This window comes from Embiotoca jacksoni, unplaced genomic scaffold, assembly GCF_022577435.1.
Source record: "Embiotoca jacksoni isolate LCO1_2020_lvr unplaced genomic scaffold, fEmbJac1.0.p SCAF_32, whole genome shotgun sequence".
Lineage (NCBI taxonomy): Eukaryota > Metazoa > Chordata > Actinopteri > Embiotocidae > Embiotoca > Embiotoca jacksoni.
Genome location: NW_027185384.1, coordinates 5,326,798 through 5,348,841, shown reverse-complemented (window position 1 = coordinate 5,348,841; position 22,044 = coordinate 5,326,798). Strand labels below are relative to the sequence as shown.

The 22,044-nt window shown below is 40.7% G+C and overlaps 1 protein-coding gene across 5 annotated transcripts in view; it reads right to left on the bottom strand.

The window, feature by feature from the left end:
• Nucleotides 1–22,044, bottom strand: part of tafa5a (TAFA chemokine like family member 5a) — a 137,719-nt gene that overhangs the window by 55,265 nt on the left and 60,410 nt on the right. For all 5 annotated transcript variants that reach the window (XM_069164816.1, XM_069164815.1, XM_069164818.1 and 2 more), the window contains exon 2: nucleotides 4,506–4,655. In XM_069164816.1, coding sequence (XP_069020917.1) covers nucleotides 4,506–4,655 — 150 coding nt within the window. The remainder of the gene's footprint in view (nucleotides 1–4,505; nucleotides 4,656–22,044) is intronic.

Sequence of the window (22,044 nt, the reverse complement as noted above, 5' to 3'; positions counted from 1 at the left end):
CACCGCTGCAGCCAGCACGCATAAGTAACCGCTTCTCACGAATGCTCTATCTCGGTCTCACCTTCCCAATAAGGGCTCTCTTAGAAGTCACCGAGCACACATGTAAAAAGGCAGAAGAGCATGGAATTGCAGATACTGAAGGGTTTATTTATGAAACACAAGGGTGCGATACAGGCCTCAAAGGGTAGAGCCATCGAAGATGCACAGTAGAGACGAAAGAGTGTGTGCGACAGAAAAAAAAAAAAAAAAAAACAATAAGCAGAAGTAGGGAAGATGAAACAAGAACTAGAGTAAGAGAAAGGGTCAAAGAGAGACAGCACATCATGCCACAGAGATGCCATTGTGGAGGGTTTTGTTTTGTTTTTCCCCCGAGCTCGTCCCCTCGTGGACTTGCGCTTCAAACAGTGCGACAACAGAAAGCTTATCATGTTGACAGCTTATCTCCCATTTTCACCTCCTCAAAGCAATAAACACACCAAATGCAATTGCAAGATGGGAAAATGCACAACAACAGAGAATGACTCTTCAGGATCAGCATCGCTACGCCGCTTCCACCCGTTTTCATTACCAGGTACTGTCCCGGAAGCCGTGTAAGGCTGTTGACGGAGCTGAGGATTATCCTGCATGCACGGGATGACCGATGTGAACAGATTCTGAAGCATGAAGGACACAGATCGTGTCAGCCAAGGCAAAGGCATATTACAACAGAGAGCAGACCTCAAGTAGATTAAAACTGATTGAAATCCCATTTGTGGCATATGAGTTTTTTTTTTTTTCTGGTAGCTCACCACCCTCCCCCATCCAACACACACACACACACACACACACACACACACACACACACACACACACACACACACACACACACACACACACACACACACACTCCACCTCCTTCTCTTTTTCAATGCCCCCAGAGTGAGCACAGTCTGAGTCTGAATAAACAAATAAGATTGCATTTGTGGAAACAGCTCAGATTTCCATGGCTATAAAATCAAGCTGTGGGATTTTGTAATATGAACAGCAATAAAAGACGAGTGTTTGTGCGTGTGTGTGTGTGTGTGTTTTCTTTTCATGTGAAACAATGTGACAATGTGGAAAGACACAGAAAAATATGCACACACAGATGTGCCATCCATGCTCCGAAACCAAATATTGAAATTCGGTTATCCTCCCACAGAAAACGTAGGTAAACATATAAAACAACAATAAATAAAAAAAATCCCTGAAGAAAAGAAGATAATTTATTTCATCGTTAAATCTGAATTTACATTAATCATGTAAACTGCATTGTAATGTTATAGCCAGTATGGGTGGAGTTTATTACTATTGGTTAGTTTAATCAGTAATAATGTTTTTATAAGATGGCCGTATGTCATCATAAGTAACTATGAGGTGTCAATTAAAGCAAATATAAGCATCTACACTAGTGATGAAATGCAGTATTGAAGTAAATCTACTTAGTTATTTTCCACGACTGGTATTGTCACAGACTTAAATTTTGCTCTTGAGTTTATCTTATAAAATGCAGCGCAGTGCCTTAAGACTAAAACCGGGGCATAAAACTCTCATGTAAGATGAAACACGATTACCTGTGTTTATTTCATTTTTTTTTCAAGTTCATGGTAAATTCCCCTGCCCAGTATATGCTGTATACCTGCATACCACCCACCACTAACCTTACATGCAATGCATACAGCGTGAAAACTGACTTTATATGTAGTCATACGATGTATTTACTTTTGTACGACTGGACTAAAACCGATCCCTGACCGAGTTTTACTGGCAGCATTTTGTTACTCGGCACCATAAAGTTCATCTAAATTAATGATATAAAACTTGACCTCTGCTGTGACTACTTTTATGTTCTCCAACATCACTTATCCACATTGCACCACACCATTATTGATTGATTTATTTCTACGTTTTTATCTTTATAATTTCTTTAATTAAAACAATGAATAATGCATTATGAATGAAATATACTCTGTGTTAAAGACGGCACCAGCAAAGTCTTTATCTTGCTATGTCATAATGTGCCCCAGTAATTAATATATTGTATGTAGGTAATGTCAATGTTGTCTTTTGCTTTGTTGTTTCTGGTTCAGTCGTTGTACTACAAACCTCAACAACGAGCGTCCACTTGCGCTGGCCTCTTAAAAGGCAGCTGATAAGCTTAAGCTCTCTTCAAAATAGACGAGTATCTTGCCTACACAAAATGCCAGAGTGCACCAAGGACCCCACGCTGTGATAAATAACTTCTGATATTATCTGGATACTGTGTATTTATGAAACATTCAATATAGCAAAAGAGAGACAGTAAAGTGACTCCGCGGTGCAGGCGGTCATATCTACAAGATCACATGTTTCTGTAAAGGACTCCGCTGAAGCAAACACATCTCAGTGTGAAGCAGTTTGACCGCAGGAAGAAAATGATTTCGGTAGAAAGGTCAGATCTCCAAGGTCACGTAAAGCTCCGGCTGCCGCACGAGCTGAACTAACTCTCCATTCACAGGTACTGCAGAGCCTTTTCCTCACACGATCAGCAGGTTAAAACAGTCAAACAGAGCGCTGAGGATACGCAGCCCCCCCCCCCCCCCAATCACAGATACAACTGTGAGGGCACAGTTGAGTCACAGGAAAAACAAGCCATCCAAAGTTACAGTTCTCCGCAGGTCTTTCTTGATAATAGAGACGTTGATTCTGCCTTCACCTGAGTACACGACCTCCCCTGCCTCCAGGGGTAGAGACCACATAATGAGAGAGAGACGGGCACTCCGAGAGGCAGTGGGATGATGAAGATGTCATATATAGATGTGAGCCTGTGATAATCGCCGTCACATTTCTTCAAATTCTTTGAGCTGTCATGGAGTCAGAACGGTGACAAGAAAAAGGACTCAAGACATAGCCGAGATTCTTCTAATTAAATAGACGTGTGTGATGATTCCGCGGCGACAACTGATGAGCCTCTTTCTCTGTACTGTAAACAGCCATTTTCTTGCTTCTCTTTTACATAATGTATTTTTGACCAATAAACATGATCTATCTTTAAATGTACTTATTTTAAAATAATCCATTGAAATACATGAAATTCAAGGTTTTTATAGGTGAGACATTTGCATTTTATACTTGAAAAGTAGACAAGTGTGTTGGGGAACACGTGTTTTATCCAAGTAATAAAAATGTACTTATGCCAAACTTTCTGAAGCTAAATTACTTTCCACTTGACCTAAATTGTGCATTTATTCACATATATTATTAACAGTAAGCTGGAGCTGAGAGAAAGTAAGTCCATCCCATGAAAATTGTTTGTTGAAATGGGAACAAGCAAACATTTAACCCTCTTTGATATGATATCTATGGACAGAGGTGACACACTTGAACAACACCGCAAGCTTTTTCAATAATTCACTCAACTAAAATATCAATAAATCTTCAGAGGAAAAAGTAACTACACCCCTGACATGAAAAGGTACTATTGCCCCGTTTTGAAGAGATAACTTTTTGCAGGTATTTTGCATAATTGTCCACCAGTTTCTGACATCAAGTTACTGATATCTTTGGCCGTTCTTCCATACAACATGTATTTAGTTGCAAGGTGCTTGAAGGTTTTCTTACACGTGATTCCAATTTCAAATCATCAATCAACATTTAACTGTACTTATTTTTCCGAGTGTTGTTCTCCACCTCTTCTAATATTTTCTCTTTATTTAGAAAACGTGAGTAATATATATTTACAGCTGCAAATAGCAGTTTTTCAATATTGATTTCTGGAACGTCTGGGCCATAAATTGTCGATCACAATTTCATGCAGCCCAGGATGACAACTTTAAATTGCTCAATTTGTCAAACTTACAGTCCAAAACCCAAAAGATGTGGACACAGAAGGGCAAGGAATCAAACAAATACAAATAATAAGAGTTTTCACATTTCTGCTTCAAAATCACTTTAACAATAATGGGCTATACATTTTCAGTTTTAATTTATCGTCTGTCAATCATTTAACTGGCTATTTAACTGTTCCAGCTCTATTAATAAAAATAGTAGCAACAATAATGACAAAAAGTAGTCAGACTAAACAGACTATTCCTTGAAATATAAGCCCATCTGTTGGTAGGGGATTTAATAACTGCTTTTTTTTGCAGCTGCTTATGAAAATGATTCAACTGTAAATAGATTTGACATGAGGTTTTAACTAACATAACGACTGCCCCGTTATCCAGTTTGCGCCACACGGCAGTTTATCCACATTAAACCCAGACTAAAAAATAGCCAAACTCGAGCTGCCTTCAGACTGTTGATGCAGTTCCATACTTGGATGTGGCTTAATTTTACATTTAATTTTCTGTCCCTGCCTCAAGGCCAAACTGATTCACTGCAAAAAAGTCAAGCATGCTCCGGGAAAAACATGTTAATGTTTAACTCGTTTTCACTCAAGTGGCCCCTCAAAGAAAGCAAGCGTAGCCAGGATCTCCCCGTGCCCCTCCCTCTCCCCTTCCTCTTACCGTCCACACAGGCGGGTCTGGCTCTTGTAGTTCCGGCGATCTGGCCCTTCTTACAGGCGCAGCGGGCCGTCTGCCTGGCGATGGTCCGCCGTGGTTGGCTGCTGTCCCTGTCCAGCGTCACAATCTCACATGTCCCCGCTGCCAGCTGGCCTGGAAATGACATTGCACCACAGGATGCGAGGTCAGAGAGATGAAATCATAAACAGGGCAAAATAAACTAGTCCCATCTCTTCTGTTAAATTTGTATTCCCTCACATGTTCATTAGTGTTGCTCTTTTTCAAAATCCTTTGTAGGGATTTGTAATGACTTGGCAGGGCATGGTGCTGATATGACCAATTTTGAAATGTCTGATCTCGTTAGAACCACCATGTAGTGTAAAAGTGCATATATTTAACTACAGCAAGACATTGTACATATAAACATACATGGAAAACTTTGTAAATGTACCGAACGGTGTGAAATTGTTTTATTGCTTATGAATTCAACTTTTCCTTTCCGAAAAAATTACTGTGTTATTTCTTCTTTCAAAAGAAGTCTCGCTATAACAACCAGGTTGCAGAGGTGAGAAGGCAAGACAAATAAATGTGATCCCATTTCTTAAAAACTACTTTAATTTAACTGACTTAATCAGTCAGGCCATGCAGTGTAGGTGCAGTTTGGAAACTTTCACATTAAAGTTGGAGGCGATGGGGGTTCTTAAGGTTTGACAGTTTGATCTTTAGCCCTGAGCAGCTCCAGTGGAGCTCAGAAGCCAACAGAAGAGCACTGCTATGCTACTCTGTGGCTCAGGGAGGTGACGGCACATGTGGAGGGACATTAAAAGACAATGGTGAAGAAATGACTTTAAAATTTCAGCTACCCAAAGACTACCCACGAGCTATTTCCCATTAAGGGCCACATCCAATCAGCACACCTCTTTGAAGGTAATGTACCCATTACCCATGAATGAAATGCATGAATACTGATGAACGTTGTAATTGCTGCCCAGCCTCACCGTCTTACACACCACACACACACACACACACACACACACACACACACACACACACACCCTTCCATGTATTCAATCAGGTGACCTTTGCCCTTGTAGCTGGGCCCTTGCTGCTCGCAAATTAACCTTTGTCTGTGTGCGGAGGCCCTCGGGTGCCATCCTGGAGAGGCTTATCAGGATCTAATTGTGATTGGCAAGAGGATGGAAGTTGTGATTAAATCTGGACTTGAGTCTCGAACACTTGGGTGGCTAGCTTAATGAACTGAGCTGCGAGGGGTCACACCCAGGGTAATGGGGCTCTATCAGGATTCATCCACATGCAGGTACCTGCGGTGGCCATGGTCACAGACAGTGGAAATGGCTGAGTGCATACAATAGTTAGCTTGTTATATTGTTTTACATCTGCTATTTCAGTAGCATCTCTATAGACATAAAACTACTTGTACGATTTTCAAAAGTAATGATAAAAAATGTGCCGCTTTAACAACTTGCCAGAATATTTTAAACGACGTTGCAATGTTTTGGCATCTGATAAGTCTTCGAACTCGGATCTGTTACTCAAACTCAACTTCCTCAACCTCACCGGCGGTACCTGAAGAAACACACCCCTCACCACTGCAACCCCAATGTATTGTTTTAACTTTCCACTAAACCTATCCCATTTTTGTTATGCTTTGTTTAATTGATCTTGTTCATTTTTTCATTTTTTTCATCAAGTTTTCTGCAGTGTTACATGTTTCTGCTGACACAAAGGAATTTATTTCCCAACGAGTGAAAAAAAGATGAAAGCATCCCCTTGACAACTTCACTGCACAAACGGACCAAATCATTTGTCAAAAGTATTGCTTCTGTCACAAAATGTCTTCATGAGGCGCTCTATAACAGTCTGAAAAATGCTCAGAGAAAACTATTGTGGATGCTTCCAAGAACGTGACAAGAGGAGGCAAAGATCAATAATAAACAGAAGGAAGAATTGGCTGCACTTGAGGAACATAATGGACAAGTTACACAATGTAAAGCTGACGTAAAAGTAACAAAATACATGACTAAATACTGTAGCAACTAAAGGTGGCCAATTCAACAACTGCACAATTTAGAAGAATATCCATCTATACTCATTATTGTAGTGTGTGTGTAGCCAGAGGCCACACATGAGTAGTATGCAGTTTGTGTGTATCTATAAATACAGCAATGGGAAGAGTGATAAGAAATGTGTGGAAGGATGATTTAACACAAGATGCCTTTACTCAAAAATGCATGCTTGCAAAATTCAATCAATCATGTCTTGTACTTTCTGGAAATCAAGAATCCCCCCCCCCCCCCCCCCCATAAACCCCTAGACGCATACACACTTGCTCTTTTCTCCTTCATGCCTTCTCACTTAACTCCCTCCTCCCTCTTGAAACTCTTTTGTCTTTTCTGGGTGATGCCGGATAATGACTTGTCATGCAAGCTCCTCTGTGCATCCGAATCTATATGGATCCCACCCAAACCGACGCTACCCGCTGCCGCCTTCCTGCTTCCTCTTTTGGAACTCTTCTAATGCTAGAAGCTGGACAGACTGTTCGGATGGTTTATGCAATCTCGCGGATCGCTGTGGCTCCACATTTGAAGCCAAGAAGTTCAAAGACTGTGGCTGATTTGACGTTACGATTCTTCTATCTTGAGTCAGTGGAGCTCATTAATTGAATACATTTCATCCAACAGAGGTTTGCTTTTGCTACCGCAGCTGCCAGGGACACAAATTCGCTTATTTTTCATGTTGTTGTCTTGCAACATATATTGTCTTCTATATAGCTGCTCATACTTTTTTTTTATGGGGGATCATAAAGAATCTTCTAACTTTAAACCGAGTATGGAAGAAAAAAGAACATTTGTACAGGACTGATTTCTCTGCTTCTGTATGTAGCCTACTGTAGGTGAAAATAGGGCTGAGGAAAATTCTTCACATTTAAGGACAATTCTTTGAAGGTGACATTCACAGTGAAGTCTGTCGTATCTGGAAAATGTTGAAACTCAGTTGTTTACATCAAAATTGCCATAATGCTGTTGAAGTGGTTGAATTACTTTGAAAGTCACATATGCATATTGGATTATGAAATAATAACGCTCATGCTAACATGCTCACGTTAAAAATGTAACCTCGATGATGCTTATGAAAAGTCAGCGGGCCGCCAAAGTTAGTCGGCTTCATCCTCTGGGAAACATGAATGTCCAAATCAAATTAAATAGCAATCTCTCCAATAGTTGTTGCTCGAAGGACAGCCGTATGTTCTTATTATCCAGATTTCAATCCATCTAACAGTCCTTGAGATATTTTAGTGTGCAACGTAATGAAACATTTCAATCCCTTTATACTGCTAATACTAATGAGTCACTGTTATTATCCTGAAGAATGAATTCATCTTGTCTTTAATCTCAATTCAAGTTTCACACACTCAGGGAGAACATACTGTGCCCTTGCTGTGTTAAATATTTGAGGTGTGAATCTCAGGTATTTGAGAAATCAGTTATAAACAAGTTGGCTGCAGCAGCAGGCGTTCTAGTTGTGTGCAGTTTTTCCAAATATTATATGAGAGAACTTGAGGACAAGCTGGTCTCAGTCCCCCAATAATGTGGGAGCTGATTTCATTGCTTATTTTCTAAAACAAATTGCTCCAAGCATCCTCCTGGCTCAGCCTCCAGAGTACAGTGCCAAGGATAGCACGTACGCACTGTGAAACTAAACAAACAAAGCAAAAAGCAACAAAAAAAACCAAAAATCTCCCCAACACAATAAGGTATTCCTCCTTATGTTGGCCTGAGGGATCAGCAGAAAAAGTTAGAAAATATAACAGCTCAATAAGGCAGTTTCTAGACAGCACGCCGACACATTTGGTCCAAAACACAACTTTTGTATTTCTGCTTAGAATTAAAGCAGCAAAGAAACATTCATTAACAATTTGTATACGTGCAGAGATGCGAGATGTAGTCCAATCTCTTCCCAGTCATCCTGTGAAGAAATTGGACCGTGAAGAGAAAAAGCAGTAATCCTGTTTTCTGGAATAGCCTCATGAATAATAGGAAAAAAATCTCAAACTGGCAGGACTCCCCAGAAACGAACCCAATGCTTGTACCAGTAGCGCTATGATTTATCATCACCCTTATCGGCTTCTGTTGTTGAGCAGTTGTCAGCTTGGCCAGCCAAATGGCTGATTAAAATGTATGTGTGGCCACCCTAGAGTGAAATGAAAGCTCTGACTGTGGCAGAAGATGGATTCATGTGGCAGAGCGTATGGCTTAATACAACGTAATGTTATTGACATGCTTCTATGCTTTATTATTTCTCCTCCCTCTCTTCAGCGCATTACAACTGTTCTGCCATACACGGCCATTTGACAAACGTCCGGCACAGCTACGACACAGAGACATCAAATCCCCCCTCGCCCTTTCTACTCCCTGCATCTTTAGCCTAAAGGTTCTTTTACATTCATTTTTTTTTTTTATATATATTCTTGTTTTTGCAGCTCAACAGATCCAAATGCAACTAAAAGCCCCTTCTTAGAGTCTCAATCTGCTGAATCAAATGCTGGGATATTTATAAAATGTGAGGTTTGGGTACGGTAGGAAGGGTAAGTACCGTTTTGTAAATTATTTTTTCTTTTTCTTTATCCTTTTCAAATCTGTTGTGTGCCGGAGTCATGCTGGGATTGCATACTGTGAAACACAAGAAGCAGCCATTTCTAAATTATTTCCGAGTGTCCTCCTAAATCCGGAACAAAAATTAATTCTGACATTAAGAGAAGATACTGAAGTGTAGTAAAAAATAATGAGTATCTAATTGGCCCTTGTTTTACACTGATACTCGCAGTATTTAAATAAGAAATATGAAGATCTCCCATCCAAAAAATAGACACAAAATGTTTGCTGATGGTAAATCAACAAGACAGCACAAAACTTGATGGCAATGAATGAAATGGATTTTTCTTGACTGAAAGTAATATACTTGCTGTCAGTTGACATTGTCAGTGTAAGTAATGCTATAAACAAATCTGTAAATGTAGGTACACCCTGCTTTACGTGAACTACTACCAGCATACAGGGGCCATGATGATAAAAGATGGACCCATCAGTCCATGTCTCAAATCAAACCCAGTCAATATAGTTTTAAGTACAGTAACATGTTGGATTTTGGAGGAAAAATAAATGAAATATGCTGTATCAAACAGAATTATGCAACATGAGGATGTGCGCCTGATGTGATGAAACAAAGTTCCAGCTGAAGAAGAAACAAACCAACCAGGAGTTTACATCAAAGACGGAGCCCGGTGTTTGATGCATTTAAGGTGCTGTCTGTTATCACACAGGTTGGATTGCATGAATGGTATTCCCGAATTTTAGATCATTGAATTACCTTTCGCCACAGTCCTGGTTGTGACATGGTATAAGAAAGCACATGGATGGAAACAAGCTTTTTCCAGCAAACACTTCAACACATCTATTTCTAAAGAATTTGTCAGTAGGCTGAGATTGGGGCAATGCAGCCACAACACAAGACTGTACGCTGCACCAGCAGCCAACAGGAGTCTTGCTGCACTTTCTCCTCAGACCAGTGCATTTTGAGCCAACCAAGCGACTGACATCGGCATCCACAGAGCACCGTGCTCTCGCGAGCAAAGCTAAAAAAAATATGCTGTGTAAGTTGAAGAAAACTTGAGTGCGGAAATATAACATATTGATTTGTGTATCAAGCAAACAATGTTGTCCCAGTGTCCCAGAGGAGTGTGTGGCAGTGAAGCAATAGGAATTATAACAATGCCAGAACACGGACATGCTCTTTTCGAAAAATCAAAACGCTGCATGTAATGGCGCAAGTCTTGCTAACAAAACATTTCTTTTCCACAGATTCTCCACTTAACCCAGAATCACTGCATGGCAGCTTGACGTAGTTGGAAACGAACATCACATCTGTTCTACTGGAGAGGACAGTGTGTGTATGTGTACAAAAAGCTGGACTAAAATGCTGTATCACTCCAGCACACTACAGCTGTTCAGAATGAGAGAGGAGAGTCCAGCGCCAAGACTGCAAGTCTGAAATCCCATTTTGGATCCAAACGCTGCATTAGTAGAACCTTGATGTCATCCCTCTACCCCGAGGCCGGGCGGGCTAGTTTTTAAATGAATCCTTTTAACAAGCCTAATCAGAGGCTGCAAGAGCCAGCTGAACAGCATGTGGTGTAACGGGAAGGAGAGTGGACCAGACAAAATTACAGCTCTAGGTAAAAGAGCAGGAGGAGGATGTAAGGTCTGAATGGAATCTAAAAAAAGACAACCTGGAACTTGAACAGGAGAGTGAGGTACAGAAACAATGATGGCAGCCACTTATTGTGGACCTCAATTTATTTGGCGCCTGGACATTGATGATAATTTAAAGCCGTTTGATGAGGAAACCGTATGTCTTTGATGTTTAAAAGTGTAACAAATGAGCAGTGTAGGAAGGATGGACAGAAATAATGAAGACATTTTGACTGTCATGAGGGTTTTCAGTGGAGTGCCATACTTGTTCCCTGGAGCTAATTTATGTTTTTGATGAAAGGTGGTCGACATTTTTGGAAATTCTGCTCATGTCAAGCTAGGTGAGAAGATCGATGCCACTCTTGCCCTGGTATTTTGCTGGTTACAATTCCTGTTATTAAGTTACAGCTGTGATGGCTTCATACACCACCAGGAGTGTTAGAGAGGCAAAGTGTTTCGTCTGCCTGATGTTGACTTCCTGATTTGGTCATTCTTCCTCAATGTTTTTGCATTAAGGGGGTAAACATTTTTAAATAGTTTCTTTTTTTGTCTGTTTTGTGGTAACTGTTGTTATGTCCTACTTGGTTTTGTATCCTCCAGACAAAATTAAAACAGTTTCCTGTGTTTTAGTTGTTAAAATTGTTTTATAACTTTTTTTTTTTTTTTACATACAGAGCCTGTTAGCAGAGGGACAACGCATTTATTCTCTTACTTAAAAATCAAGTGGGGTGGACGTTGTTGTAGTGATGTACGAGCGCGAGCTTGTGCAGTGTTTTATTTTGAAAATTGACTGGATTCTCGATGCCGTTCTTCTGTCCGACTTCCTGCACGGCCTACATGCTCTGTGCGCTTGACGCGATTTTACACCAGCTTCCATCAAAAACAGACGAGACGCCGAGCCGCTTCTGGAACGCTGAGTAACTGGTGGAATACCGAGCGTTGCTGAGAAAGGCCGGAGCCACACGTTGCAACCAGATACGGTGGGAAATAACCTTTTCTGTCCATCTAACTGTTAAGCCAGCAGCCGTTTCGCATAGCTTAGTATAAAGACTGGAAACGGAGGTAAAAAAAAAAAAAAAAAAGGTAGTTTGATTCCAACAAAATTCAGATACCGGCACATTTAAGGTCGCTATAACAAGCTACATACGTTTCATTTATTCCAAAAGAAAATCTGTATGAACGTAGCATACATACTTGGTTGGTGTGGGATGATTTCTTGGCTACTGGTTGCCTGGCAACCTCACATTAACAACAAGACTACAGGAAGTCACTCCTCATAGCCAAGAAAATAAACATTCAAGAAGTGAGATATCGTATATTAATACAATTAGGTTAATAAAATCTAGAGGTGTTGAAGAGCAGATCTTGTTACCTTAGGATGAATCAGGTTGTTTACTGTTTTCAGTCTTTCAGCCAAGTCAAGCTCGAAGGCTCCAGCTTCATATCAACAGACAGATATGAGAGTTATTTCTTCCTCACTGTAAAATTACTTCTCACTTCTTGCCTGAGGGCCACAGTTTTGAACTTTACTTCTTGGCAGGCTCTGGTTCCTTGATTAAAGTAAAATGGGGAAAAAAAATAAATAAATCTGAATTGGATTAAAAATGAACTGCTACAGATACAATTTTGTGTCATGCATTAGGTTGCTTTGAGAAAGAACACTCCCTTCAAACTACGTTGGCTGACAGTAGATAGTCATTTACACTCTTCACACGGATGGAGTGACCAAATGTCATCACAAAGCTATAGCCTTGAAATTATTAATACCCCGCCTATGCCGCCATGAGTCAGAGAAAGTTCTGGAGACAATTCTCATTGGGAGCACTCTCTCATCATGACGAGGGAGCTGTTGGCCTGGCCGATCTATTTTGGGTGAAGCAAGCTTGTATGAGCGCTTCACTTGCTTTGTGGAAAAAATGATTTGATTTTCCTTTTCCCTAAAATGCTTGGGCAAGCAGCAGTCACACTGAAGCACTAACTAACACACACACACACACACACACACACACACACACACACACACTAAAACATAAGCACATGCATAAAAGAATATGAGCACAAATGCAGCATATAACGCCAGATATAACCTCGGCCTCCCTTCGTTTCTCTCATACATATGCACACAGACAAAATCAATGTTGCCATGCAACCGGAGCTACAACTTCTGAGATCTTCTGCTCCAATAACATCTCATAAAGCCATTTTTTTTTTTTTTTTGCTCCTAACGTGACACAATTGCTAATCATAACACAATTGCTATTTGAAAGCACGAGACAATAGCTTACGCGTAAGGGCTAAAACAGGGCTGATCTTAATTTGTCTTTATGACAAAACAAAACAAAAATCCCATCATCCTCAACTGCACCGTATGTGCAAATTAGCAAATATTAGCACACTAATCTAATGGAAACATCAGCAGTTAGCATGGGACGTTAAAACTGACAAAAGACTGGCACTCACAGACATTACTGATGGCTTTTAGCCCCCAATAATTTTGAATATTATTGATCTGTGAGTGACGGTATCCTCTCCATTTTCTCTCCATCCAGTGGAGACATTTTTCTTCCCCAAAAACAGAGCTTTTCTAAAACGGCCTCTAATCCGAAAAAAACTATGCTATATAACCATATATGCTACGAGCAATTTGTGAACATTACTTTGGACATTTTACAGACGGTGAGATAGATCAATTAATTGCTAAAAAAAAGAAATGAGACCTTACAATATCTCTAAGGTCCCGCAGGATGCCCACACTTTTGTTCAACTGCGTGCAGATTCGGAGGCTTAGAGACTATTGCGTCGCTGTTTTGTTTTTTTACAGCATTGACTTCTGATTAAAATAAATTCATTCAGTCTCCGTGTAGCTTAACTTGGCTTTCATAATGAAGCTAGGGCCCCATTTTCCTACTGTGACCTTGTGTAAAGCACGTAAAGAATGGTATTTTCCCCCGAGACGCCCTCTATTCCCCAGTGTTAATGTTTTAGAATAATGAACTCTGCTTAATAACAGGGTTTTGGCGTGAAACAATGAATGATCATCAATTAAAACGGCAGGAGAAAAGGAAAAACAAATGACCTCCGTAACCCTTGGTAACACAGGAAAGCTTATGTGCGCACACACACACACACACACACACACACACACACAAGTGCCACTTCACTACAGCAATTAAGCACATTTTCCGCCTCCAGAGGATACATCACAACAGGGCAATGATGATAAGGTGAAGTCCCTTAAATGGTGCTATGATTTCGCAGACTAAGACCCCTGGGTGAACGAGTGAAAGTCCAATCATTTCTATCTTTCTGCACCCTTAGGGGACAGAAGCAGGGTATGTCAGACAGTGTTAGGCTCCTGATCAGCTGGTCGGCTGGGCTTGATTGTGTAAAAATCTATAATAAAGCATCTGTAAGTGCGGTCGGAATAACTTAAATCCGGTCCATTTAGCGTATGCATGGTTTCTTTCGTGCATGTGTAGGAGTGCAATGCTGCAGTTGCCATTTTACTCTGAACTCACGATTTCTTTGAATTTGTAGGCCTACTTTATTTTTCCCTCAAAAAAAAAAAACCTCTCTTCTGCCCTCTCTTTCTTTTTCTATTTATTCTCTTCACGTACACACACACACACACACACACAAATGCACACATTGCTAGAGGGTGGGACATTCACAATTTACAACCTCTCCAGCTCTTTGCCAACAAAATATCAGTTGAACAAAGCTTTTTTTTTTCTTTCTTTTCTTTGAGAAGGCAACTCTATCGGCAACCTCAAAAAGGTTCAGGTTTTGTTGTGCGGATTTTGTCGATTCTGTGAAAAAGACTGACATGTTCGAACATGATGTGAATAATGCGGAGCTACAATGATGGCCAGGAGGAAACAGAGCTAACCTCCCAATCCACGGTAACCAACATAGAAAGAGTAATGGATTCATGTTTGTGCACCAGGGTGTCACAGAGACTCTGTAACTCCGCTGGAGGCGTTTTCAGAGCTGAAGCGTAACTCTTCAAAAATGTAACTGCGGCTTGGTGCTACAGGGGCTACAGAGACTTGACATGGACGTCACAAGAACTGGGGTTATTCAATTTGAGCCTCTTGTATTTGCTCCTATAAGAGAGAAGCAAATATAAGGTATTCTTTGGTTATATTTTGTCATCTTGCAAGATAATATCTGGTGCCTCTTGGTGAATGTCTCTCTCAACCATTAAGTGACTTCAAATAAGATTACTTCAAGTATGGTATTAATGCAATCGACTTATTGTGTTAATCTGTTCCTGTCTTCAAAGAAAACGTGGTCAACAGGTATGACGTCAGGATTTTTAGCCTGCATGTGCTTGAGTGTCTGTGTGGGTTTGTGTGCATAGACAGAATATACTAAAACGAAGACAAGTAATGCTTCCACTCAACTGCTGTACTCAAATTGCAGTAATTGCACTAACATCAAGAGACCAGTGATGGTTTCTTTCAATTATCTTACCTGCTAAAATGTCAATTGACGGTTAGATAAACGCGGTCAGGCAGTCAGCTCAACCAGCAACCTGAATTAGAGCAGGGTTCATGGCAGGACAGCATTAAAATGGTGGCGCATAAAGTGCAAAACACACTGATGATACAGCTCAATGAACAATACTTCAATTCCTCATTCCACCAAAATGAAAGCTTGCAAAGAGTAATTGTTGTTCTATCAAAAAATATCACGACCAAACAAATATGAATGACATTGGAGAAAGAATAAATGTTATTTTAAAATCAACCCCAAGCTAATTAAAGACAGAACGAAATCATGTGAAAAGAAAGCTGTATTACCAGACAATAATAATTTTAAAATCAAGGGGAAATGATCAATCTTGTGTGAATCATCCATCTATGCAGCACTGTGATGATGCAACGACAATCAACAGGTGACACTCCATTAAAAATAGTTCTACTCTGACATAAGGGGGAACTATCTCAACAGGAGAGTCAGAAATCTTACTGAAGTTCACCAAGAAGTCATAAACACACACAAACTGCAGTGCATTTATCCCGTTCCTTGCCCCCCAATTTTACTTCCTGATTTAACACCTGTATAAAACTCAATTCCCCTTAATAGTCTGAAGCTGCTGGAGGCTGTTCGGCTCTTAGGGAGGTTTAACACTATAACAAAGTCACTGTAACGATGAAACAACTTAGAATAAAACGTATAACTTAGAGCTGCTTTGTTAGGAGGACTATGTAACTGTTTTAATGACAGCTACTATGGTAACAACATGATGTTGCATTAATTTGAGATTTTTTTTTTTTTTTTTTTTTTTTTTTAATAACCATATGTTATAAATCTGATATAATGCTGCACAAGTGTGTAGCTTGCACACTTGTGTGTGGGAGTGGCAGGGTGCATGGCTCCTTTCACTGCAGCTTGATCAGCATGCAGACTGAGGTGTGGGGAGAGCGGTGGTTGAATACAGAGGCTGCACTGCCTTTAATCTCTCCTCCCCATTTAACTTGGCCTCTGTATTGCTGCTCTGCTGAGGCTCAGCTGGGGCATAAAGACACCCACACACACGCACACATACATACACAACGCCATGTCTGCCAGTCCTCTCCCAGTTCTATCTGTCTTCTGATCTGCCCGTCCTTCTGCTGGTGTGTCTCTCCGTCTGTCTGCAATTGGCTGTTTCTCTTTCTCAATTCACTTTTTGGTGCTTTAAGTCTCTGAGCGTCCGCTGTATTGTCTCTGTATAAATAAACCTGAATATGTATTCAAGAAAAAGGGAAAAAAAAAACAACTAGCCTATTAACTATGCATAAGATGGAACTACACAGGCACCAAACTGTCATGGAGTTCTTACTGCAATAGTGGAGTTTACCGCCAAGGTAGCTTTAGTATATGTCAGCGCTAATTTTGGAGCATGGTCCATTTTATTTTGTTCGCCAAAGGGGAACATAGCAGACAGCATATAATAAGTGGTATAATCAGTGATGGGGTTTTGGGGTCGGGTTGTAGTTACAGTTATCTTTAGCAATAAAGGAGTCTTTTATAGGATTTAGTGATCATCTTATTGCTGTATCCACGCTCTTTAAATCTCATCATTTTCTACACCTTTAATATAAACTCCTCATCCTGGAACACAGATATGTGGAGCAGGAGTCGTCTCGTTGGCAGGTTCTACTTTACACCGTCAGCGTGATATACGAAAGGTAGGGAAAGTGTGTTACAAGAGCATTGTCTTCGATCATAATACGGATCTTAAAAAGGTATTAGAATCAACAGTAAACAGCTGCTCTGAAAAGCCTGCTCTGCGTGTCCTTATTTGTGCCTGTGCTTGTATTTGGCAAGTAGAGAAAATAAAAAAGGTCTGCAGGTTCCCTCTCCTCTATTTAATTTCTTCCAACCTTCAGGTAACTTTCCATGTTTGTTGTTGTATGTAGAAGTGGGCAAATCCCATTAACTTTTGAACCTGATTCACCATGGTGGTGGGTCATCAGCAAAAAACTGCTGGAGCCTAATTTTGTCGTGTTTTTATGTTTTGCTTAGAGACATAGAGAATGTTCAGTGTTATTCAACTTCAATAGCAAGTGGGCCAAATAGGAAAAGCACTGGGGGTTTGTGTGCCACACAAAATACAGTATAGTGTAGATATGTAAGTACATGGAACAAACTACACACATCCTTTTTCTTTCACTTAAATGGAATCATTACAATCAATGCCACACAACAACCAGTGCACTGCTTTATCAACTTACGACAGAGCAAACAAAATAGCTGCTGCTTGCTGTTAGCCAAGCTACTGTGAGTTTTTCCTGTGGTGCACAAGCAAAGAGTGCAACGAGGCACATTTTTTATTGTCACTAACACGCAAGGTGTCCCTGATCCTCCCCGTCCCAATGCCATGCAGTCGTCAAGCTTACCCACATATATTGTCTATGACTCAAGAAGCACACTCACCTGCTTATATCCTCTTATGTCTGCGGTTCGGCCTGATTTGCAGGCAGCTTCTGGCGGACCATGGAAAAATCCAAAAGGTCCGTATCCAGCCTGCGGGCTGCTATTGAATAGCCCTGATCTGGTAATACATAGTGAACCAATTTTCCGGTGTGTGTAGGTAACGGTGGAGGTATTGCCCGGGTATAGAAAAACTAGTTCAACAGGTCTTGTACATTTTTTTTCCACAAACCCTTGAAAAATAATATGCTGCACTGAAAGCTATTTTCCTCGCAATGGCTTTTCAAGGTGGCTGTATGTGAAAATCCACCAGTTTGCTGACAACGGTGACCCAAGCAAGCAGAGGGAGAGGATAGCTCTTGCGTGTTTAATAATTTAAAGGCAGAGTCAATATATGAAGAGGCAACCCTGTACTTCTCTCTCAAAATAAAGAAAACAACTTAAACAGCATGCAATGTGGCTGCATGACCTATTTAATATACTACTCGATAATACAGCCTCCAAGAAAGAGGGAGTATAGCTGTAAATAGCTCTACGGTATAGGGCAGCCACACAGTAAATGAAACAGTGTTCCCTTGATGTATGCATAACCTGAGGAAATACTGGACAATTCTACCGGTTCAGGGCAGACTATTAGGTGAGTAACCACCAAAAAAATAAATAACAGTTGGGTGCAGGAAGTTGGCAGCTGCAACAGGCTGAAAGTTAATATGTTTGTGTCCCAAAGGCAAAAAAAAAAAAAAAAAAGAGGCTGTAAGCACAACTTGGGATAAAGGAGATGAAAACAGAGACACCGCAACCCATCAGAGCCTCCACTCTCGCTGATGGGTCTCGGCTTTTGGCTGCTTTTCAGGTGAACTGTTCCAGCAGTGGGCCTGCAACGATGAGCGATGAAACCGAGGCGGAGGCTGATTGCTTTATGAAAATTTCACAACGGTCAGATATTTGGAAATCATTTGAATATTGTTTGGCCAACCAGGAAGAAAATTACTCTATTTTTTAAAAATCTGAGGGTGGTGATTTTTGTTGTTGTTGCCTTTCCAAAAACAAAAAAAAAACACAACAGCAATAGTGTGAGGAATAGATAAACAACACATTCCTCTGCTCCAGCATAGATGGAAATGTTTGGATGCGAGACTAAATAGCTTACCCACAGTAAAATTATATAAGGTGTTTATGACTAATACAAGCAGTGTGTAGTATCTCTGTGGAAGCCGTTAATGTTATCAGAGTTTAGGGTAACATTTGCATCTCTGTTCTTTTCTTTCTTCGATTTGGGGAAGTTTACAGTTCAGAAACACGAGCTGGCATAAGCCTGCCTGAGATAGAGTTAGCTTCATTTGTCCGATTTTTTTAGTTAGTCCTAATCCTCAAGACATTTTTTTTTCCGTGCAAGATTAAAAGTGAGGCATGCCGTTTGAAAATGAGCTAGGTAGCCAAACAAGATTATGTTAGAATGCATCAAGAGCCTGTCCTTAAAGTTCTCCTGATCATACTTGTGATACTTGGACTAGTTGTACCCTGCAAAAGAACAGTGCTGTTCCTTTAAGCACGCCCGAATTAGTTACATTAAATCTGTCCCGTGTCCGAGAACAATTCCCTCCTCTCCGACATCCTCCCCCTGTTCATGTTACAGCCTGTACCCAAGTACTTACAATATTATCCGGGTGACATTTTAGTTTAAAATGTGACTGATAGTTATTTTTGTTTTACCCTGTGGAGGTACAATCCCCATTGTGTCTCGTGTAACCTCTTGTGTGAAGGCATTTTCTGCATCGTCCCTAAAAGTGTTTCATTAACTTTGGAAGCTTTCTTCTAACCAAATAAATAGTAGCCTGTGTTCAATTTCACCATGAGACAAGAGTTACCCTTCAGCCGCATTGATATTTGCATCCTCATCAGCGGTACATATCTTGATTTTGGTACAGTTAGCCTTAACACCCGAGTTGGACCCTGCATCTGCCTCGTTCAAATTGACCCCAGCAGGGATTATCGAACATTCGCACTTGTCAAACATGCTGTTGTTTGGGCTCAAACATATTTGAACACAGCATAGGGTAGGAAATTTGGAAGCATCCCGAATTCTATGTCGTCCACAATCTCGTGTGGTCTACCGTTTGCTGCCACGAAGTGCAAAAGCCCTTTTACAAGACTTTCCTTTTAAAAGACGTCTGCTGGAAGCATTAAAAAGTAATCAAAAAACAACATGTTCAACCAACTCATGAAGCTAACATTAGCTTAATTTGTGAGCTATGGCGAAATGTTTTGGCAGCAGTAATACCTTCAGCAGTCGAAATCGATGGTTGCTGGCCGGAAATGAGAGCGAGCTTTTGCCTACATATGTCTGATTTTTAAGAGATGAATGCCACTGTTATCACTGTAAAATGCATATGCGCTGCGTGAGAACAGAAAGCTTGATCAGCATAAAAACAGAACTGAGGGGGGCGGGGTTTAGTAAACAGTCAGTTACCAGATGTCCATAGCTATAAACCAGAAAATAGTTATCGAACGGGGGGGGGGGGGGGGGGGGGGGGGGGGAATGCCTCTATGCTGTGCCCTATTACCAGTTCACCCAATTACCATCGAGAAGCGCCAGGGCACCAATAAAAGCCAGGCAGACAGTGGGGAAGCATGCAGCTGTCACTTCATTCAGACTTCAAAGTGTGCAATTTGTGTTTCTGTACGTGGATGTCATCACGTCTGGAAGTAAGAGCAGAAGAAGAGGAGATTTGATGGATGGAGAGTGAAGGCAAGGACAGATGGAGAGGAAAATGAAAAAGTGACTGAACAAAAAAAGTCTAAAATTAGACAGAAAACCGGGGAAAAATAAGTGTGGTTTGTGCTACGACCTGAGTTATTAAGTCATTCATCATCCCTCTCCTCTCCACCTCCCCTCCCTTCCGGATGAGCTGAATAGAGATGATTCCCCCCTTTGAACAAAAGGCCTTTTCCGAATCATCGCAATAATGCTGCTGACAGCTGACTGACTTGACAATGAGAGAACTCCACAGAACATGAAGCACGCAGCTCATCTCATGTTGGACCATTGTTAAGGGTGGCTTTCATTTATGTACACACAAACGCTACGTTTCAGCAGAGCTGAGGCTCCGGCAGTTTTTTGGGGGGGCCTTGTTGGAAACCCATACTCAGAAATGCCATCTGACTAAAAGATGAAGAAAAAAAAAAAAATGAGGAAGAATGGAATTTGTTCCACTGTTTTTTTTTTTTGTTTTTTTTTTTTCTTCATTTCAAATGTTTTCTTAGATGAATAATTTGGTGTCCGTATGATGCCTGCTGAGAGGACCGGGGAGTGAGCGACGTTCGGCTGTCAGACACGAGGACAAGCTGTCATTTTGTGAGAGACACACAACACTCTTATTTTAATTTCGAAAAGGAACTGCATTTGTGCTGGTACGACTGCAAAATTAGGCCATGCGGACGAGTCATGAGAGTGACTATGAAGCGATTTTGTTCAGAAAGGTCAGGCTGCATCCTGGTGACAGCTTCTGTATATTTTCTGATCTTCTGCACACTTAATATGAGCAACAGATTAAAGTGAAAATAAACTAATATGACTGCAAGCACGAGTGAAAGACTGTGTAACTACCCATAACCAAAAGACTGTCAGATATTTGCTTAGCTTTCATTATAAGTTTTTTTTTATTTTTTATTTGGCATAGAGAATAATGAAAATGTATGTATTTATTCACTGAAAACAAATAACAAGTGCGCTTATAAACCCTTGGGAACAGTAAATTGCCAGCGCACCTTCAGGAGAAGTTGCAGCACAATAAAAGGACAAAATTCATTTCTCTCTACAGATGCTGATATATTGGGAAAAGTGACAGGCTCAATTGGACCCAGCGGCTACACAGATAGATGAGCAGCCAGATGACGATCACGCAAAAGTGTCTGCTGCTCATCCAGATTCGAGGCCATCACTCACATTAGCATCCCAGAGCACTTCCAGCAGAGCATTTTTCTTTTTGCGTGTGTTTCCCCACTAATGTTTGCGCTTTCTCCGTTGTGTGTTTTGTCCTAAGGGGCCACCATACATTCTCAACGATCATGCAATTACATTTTAAAGATGCGAAAGGTTAAACTCATCCTAGGCTTCTTCACATCGAGAGGATGACTACTTACGACACGTCTTTCGTCTCTAACGTGTATGTCGGACTGTATTTCGTCAGATCTCACTCAAATTTGGATCTTCACACATCACTTGTCATGTCGGGGCATTATTCAACTTAACTGCAAAACACAATATTTATGTGGTATGAACACATTGAGGGGGAAGCTGCAACCAGTGGTGCAGTTGTGTAGTTGTAAAGCCTCTTGTACAAAGGCGT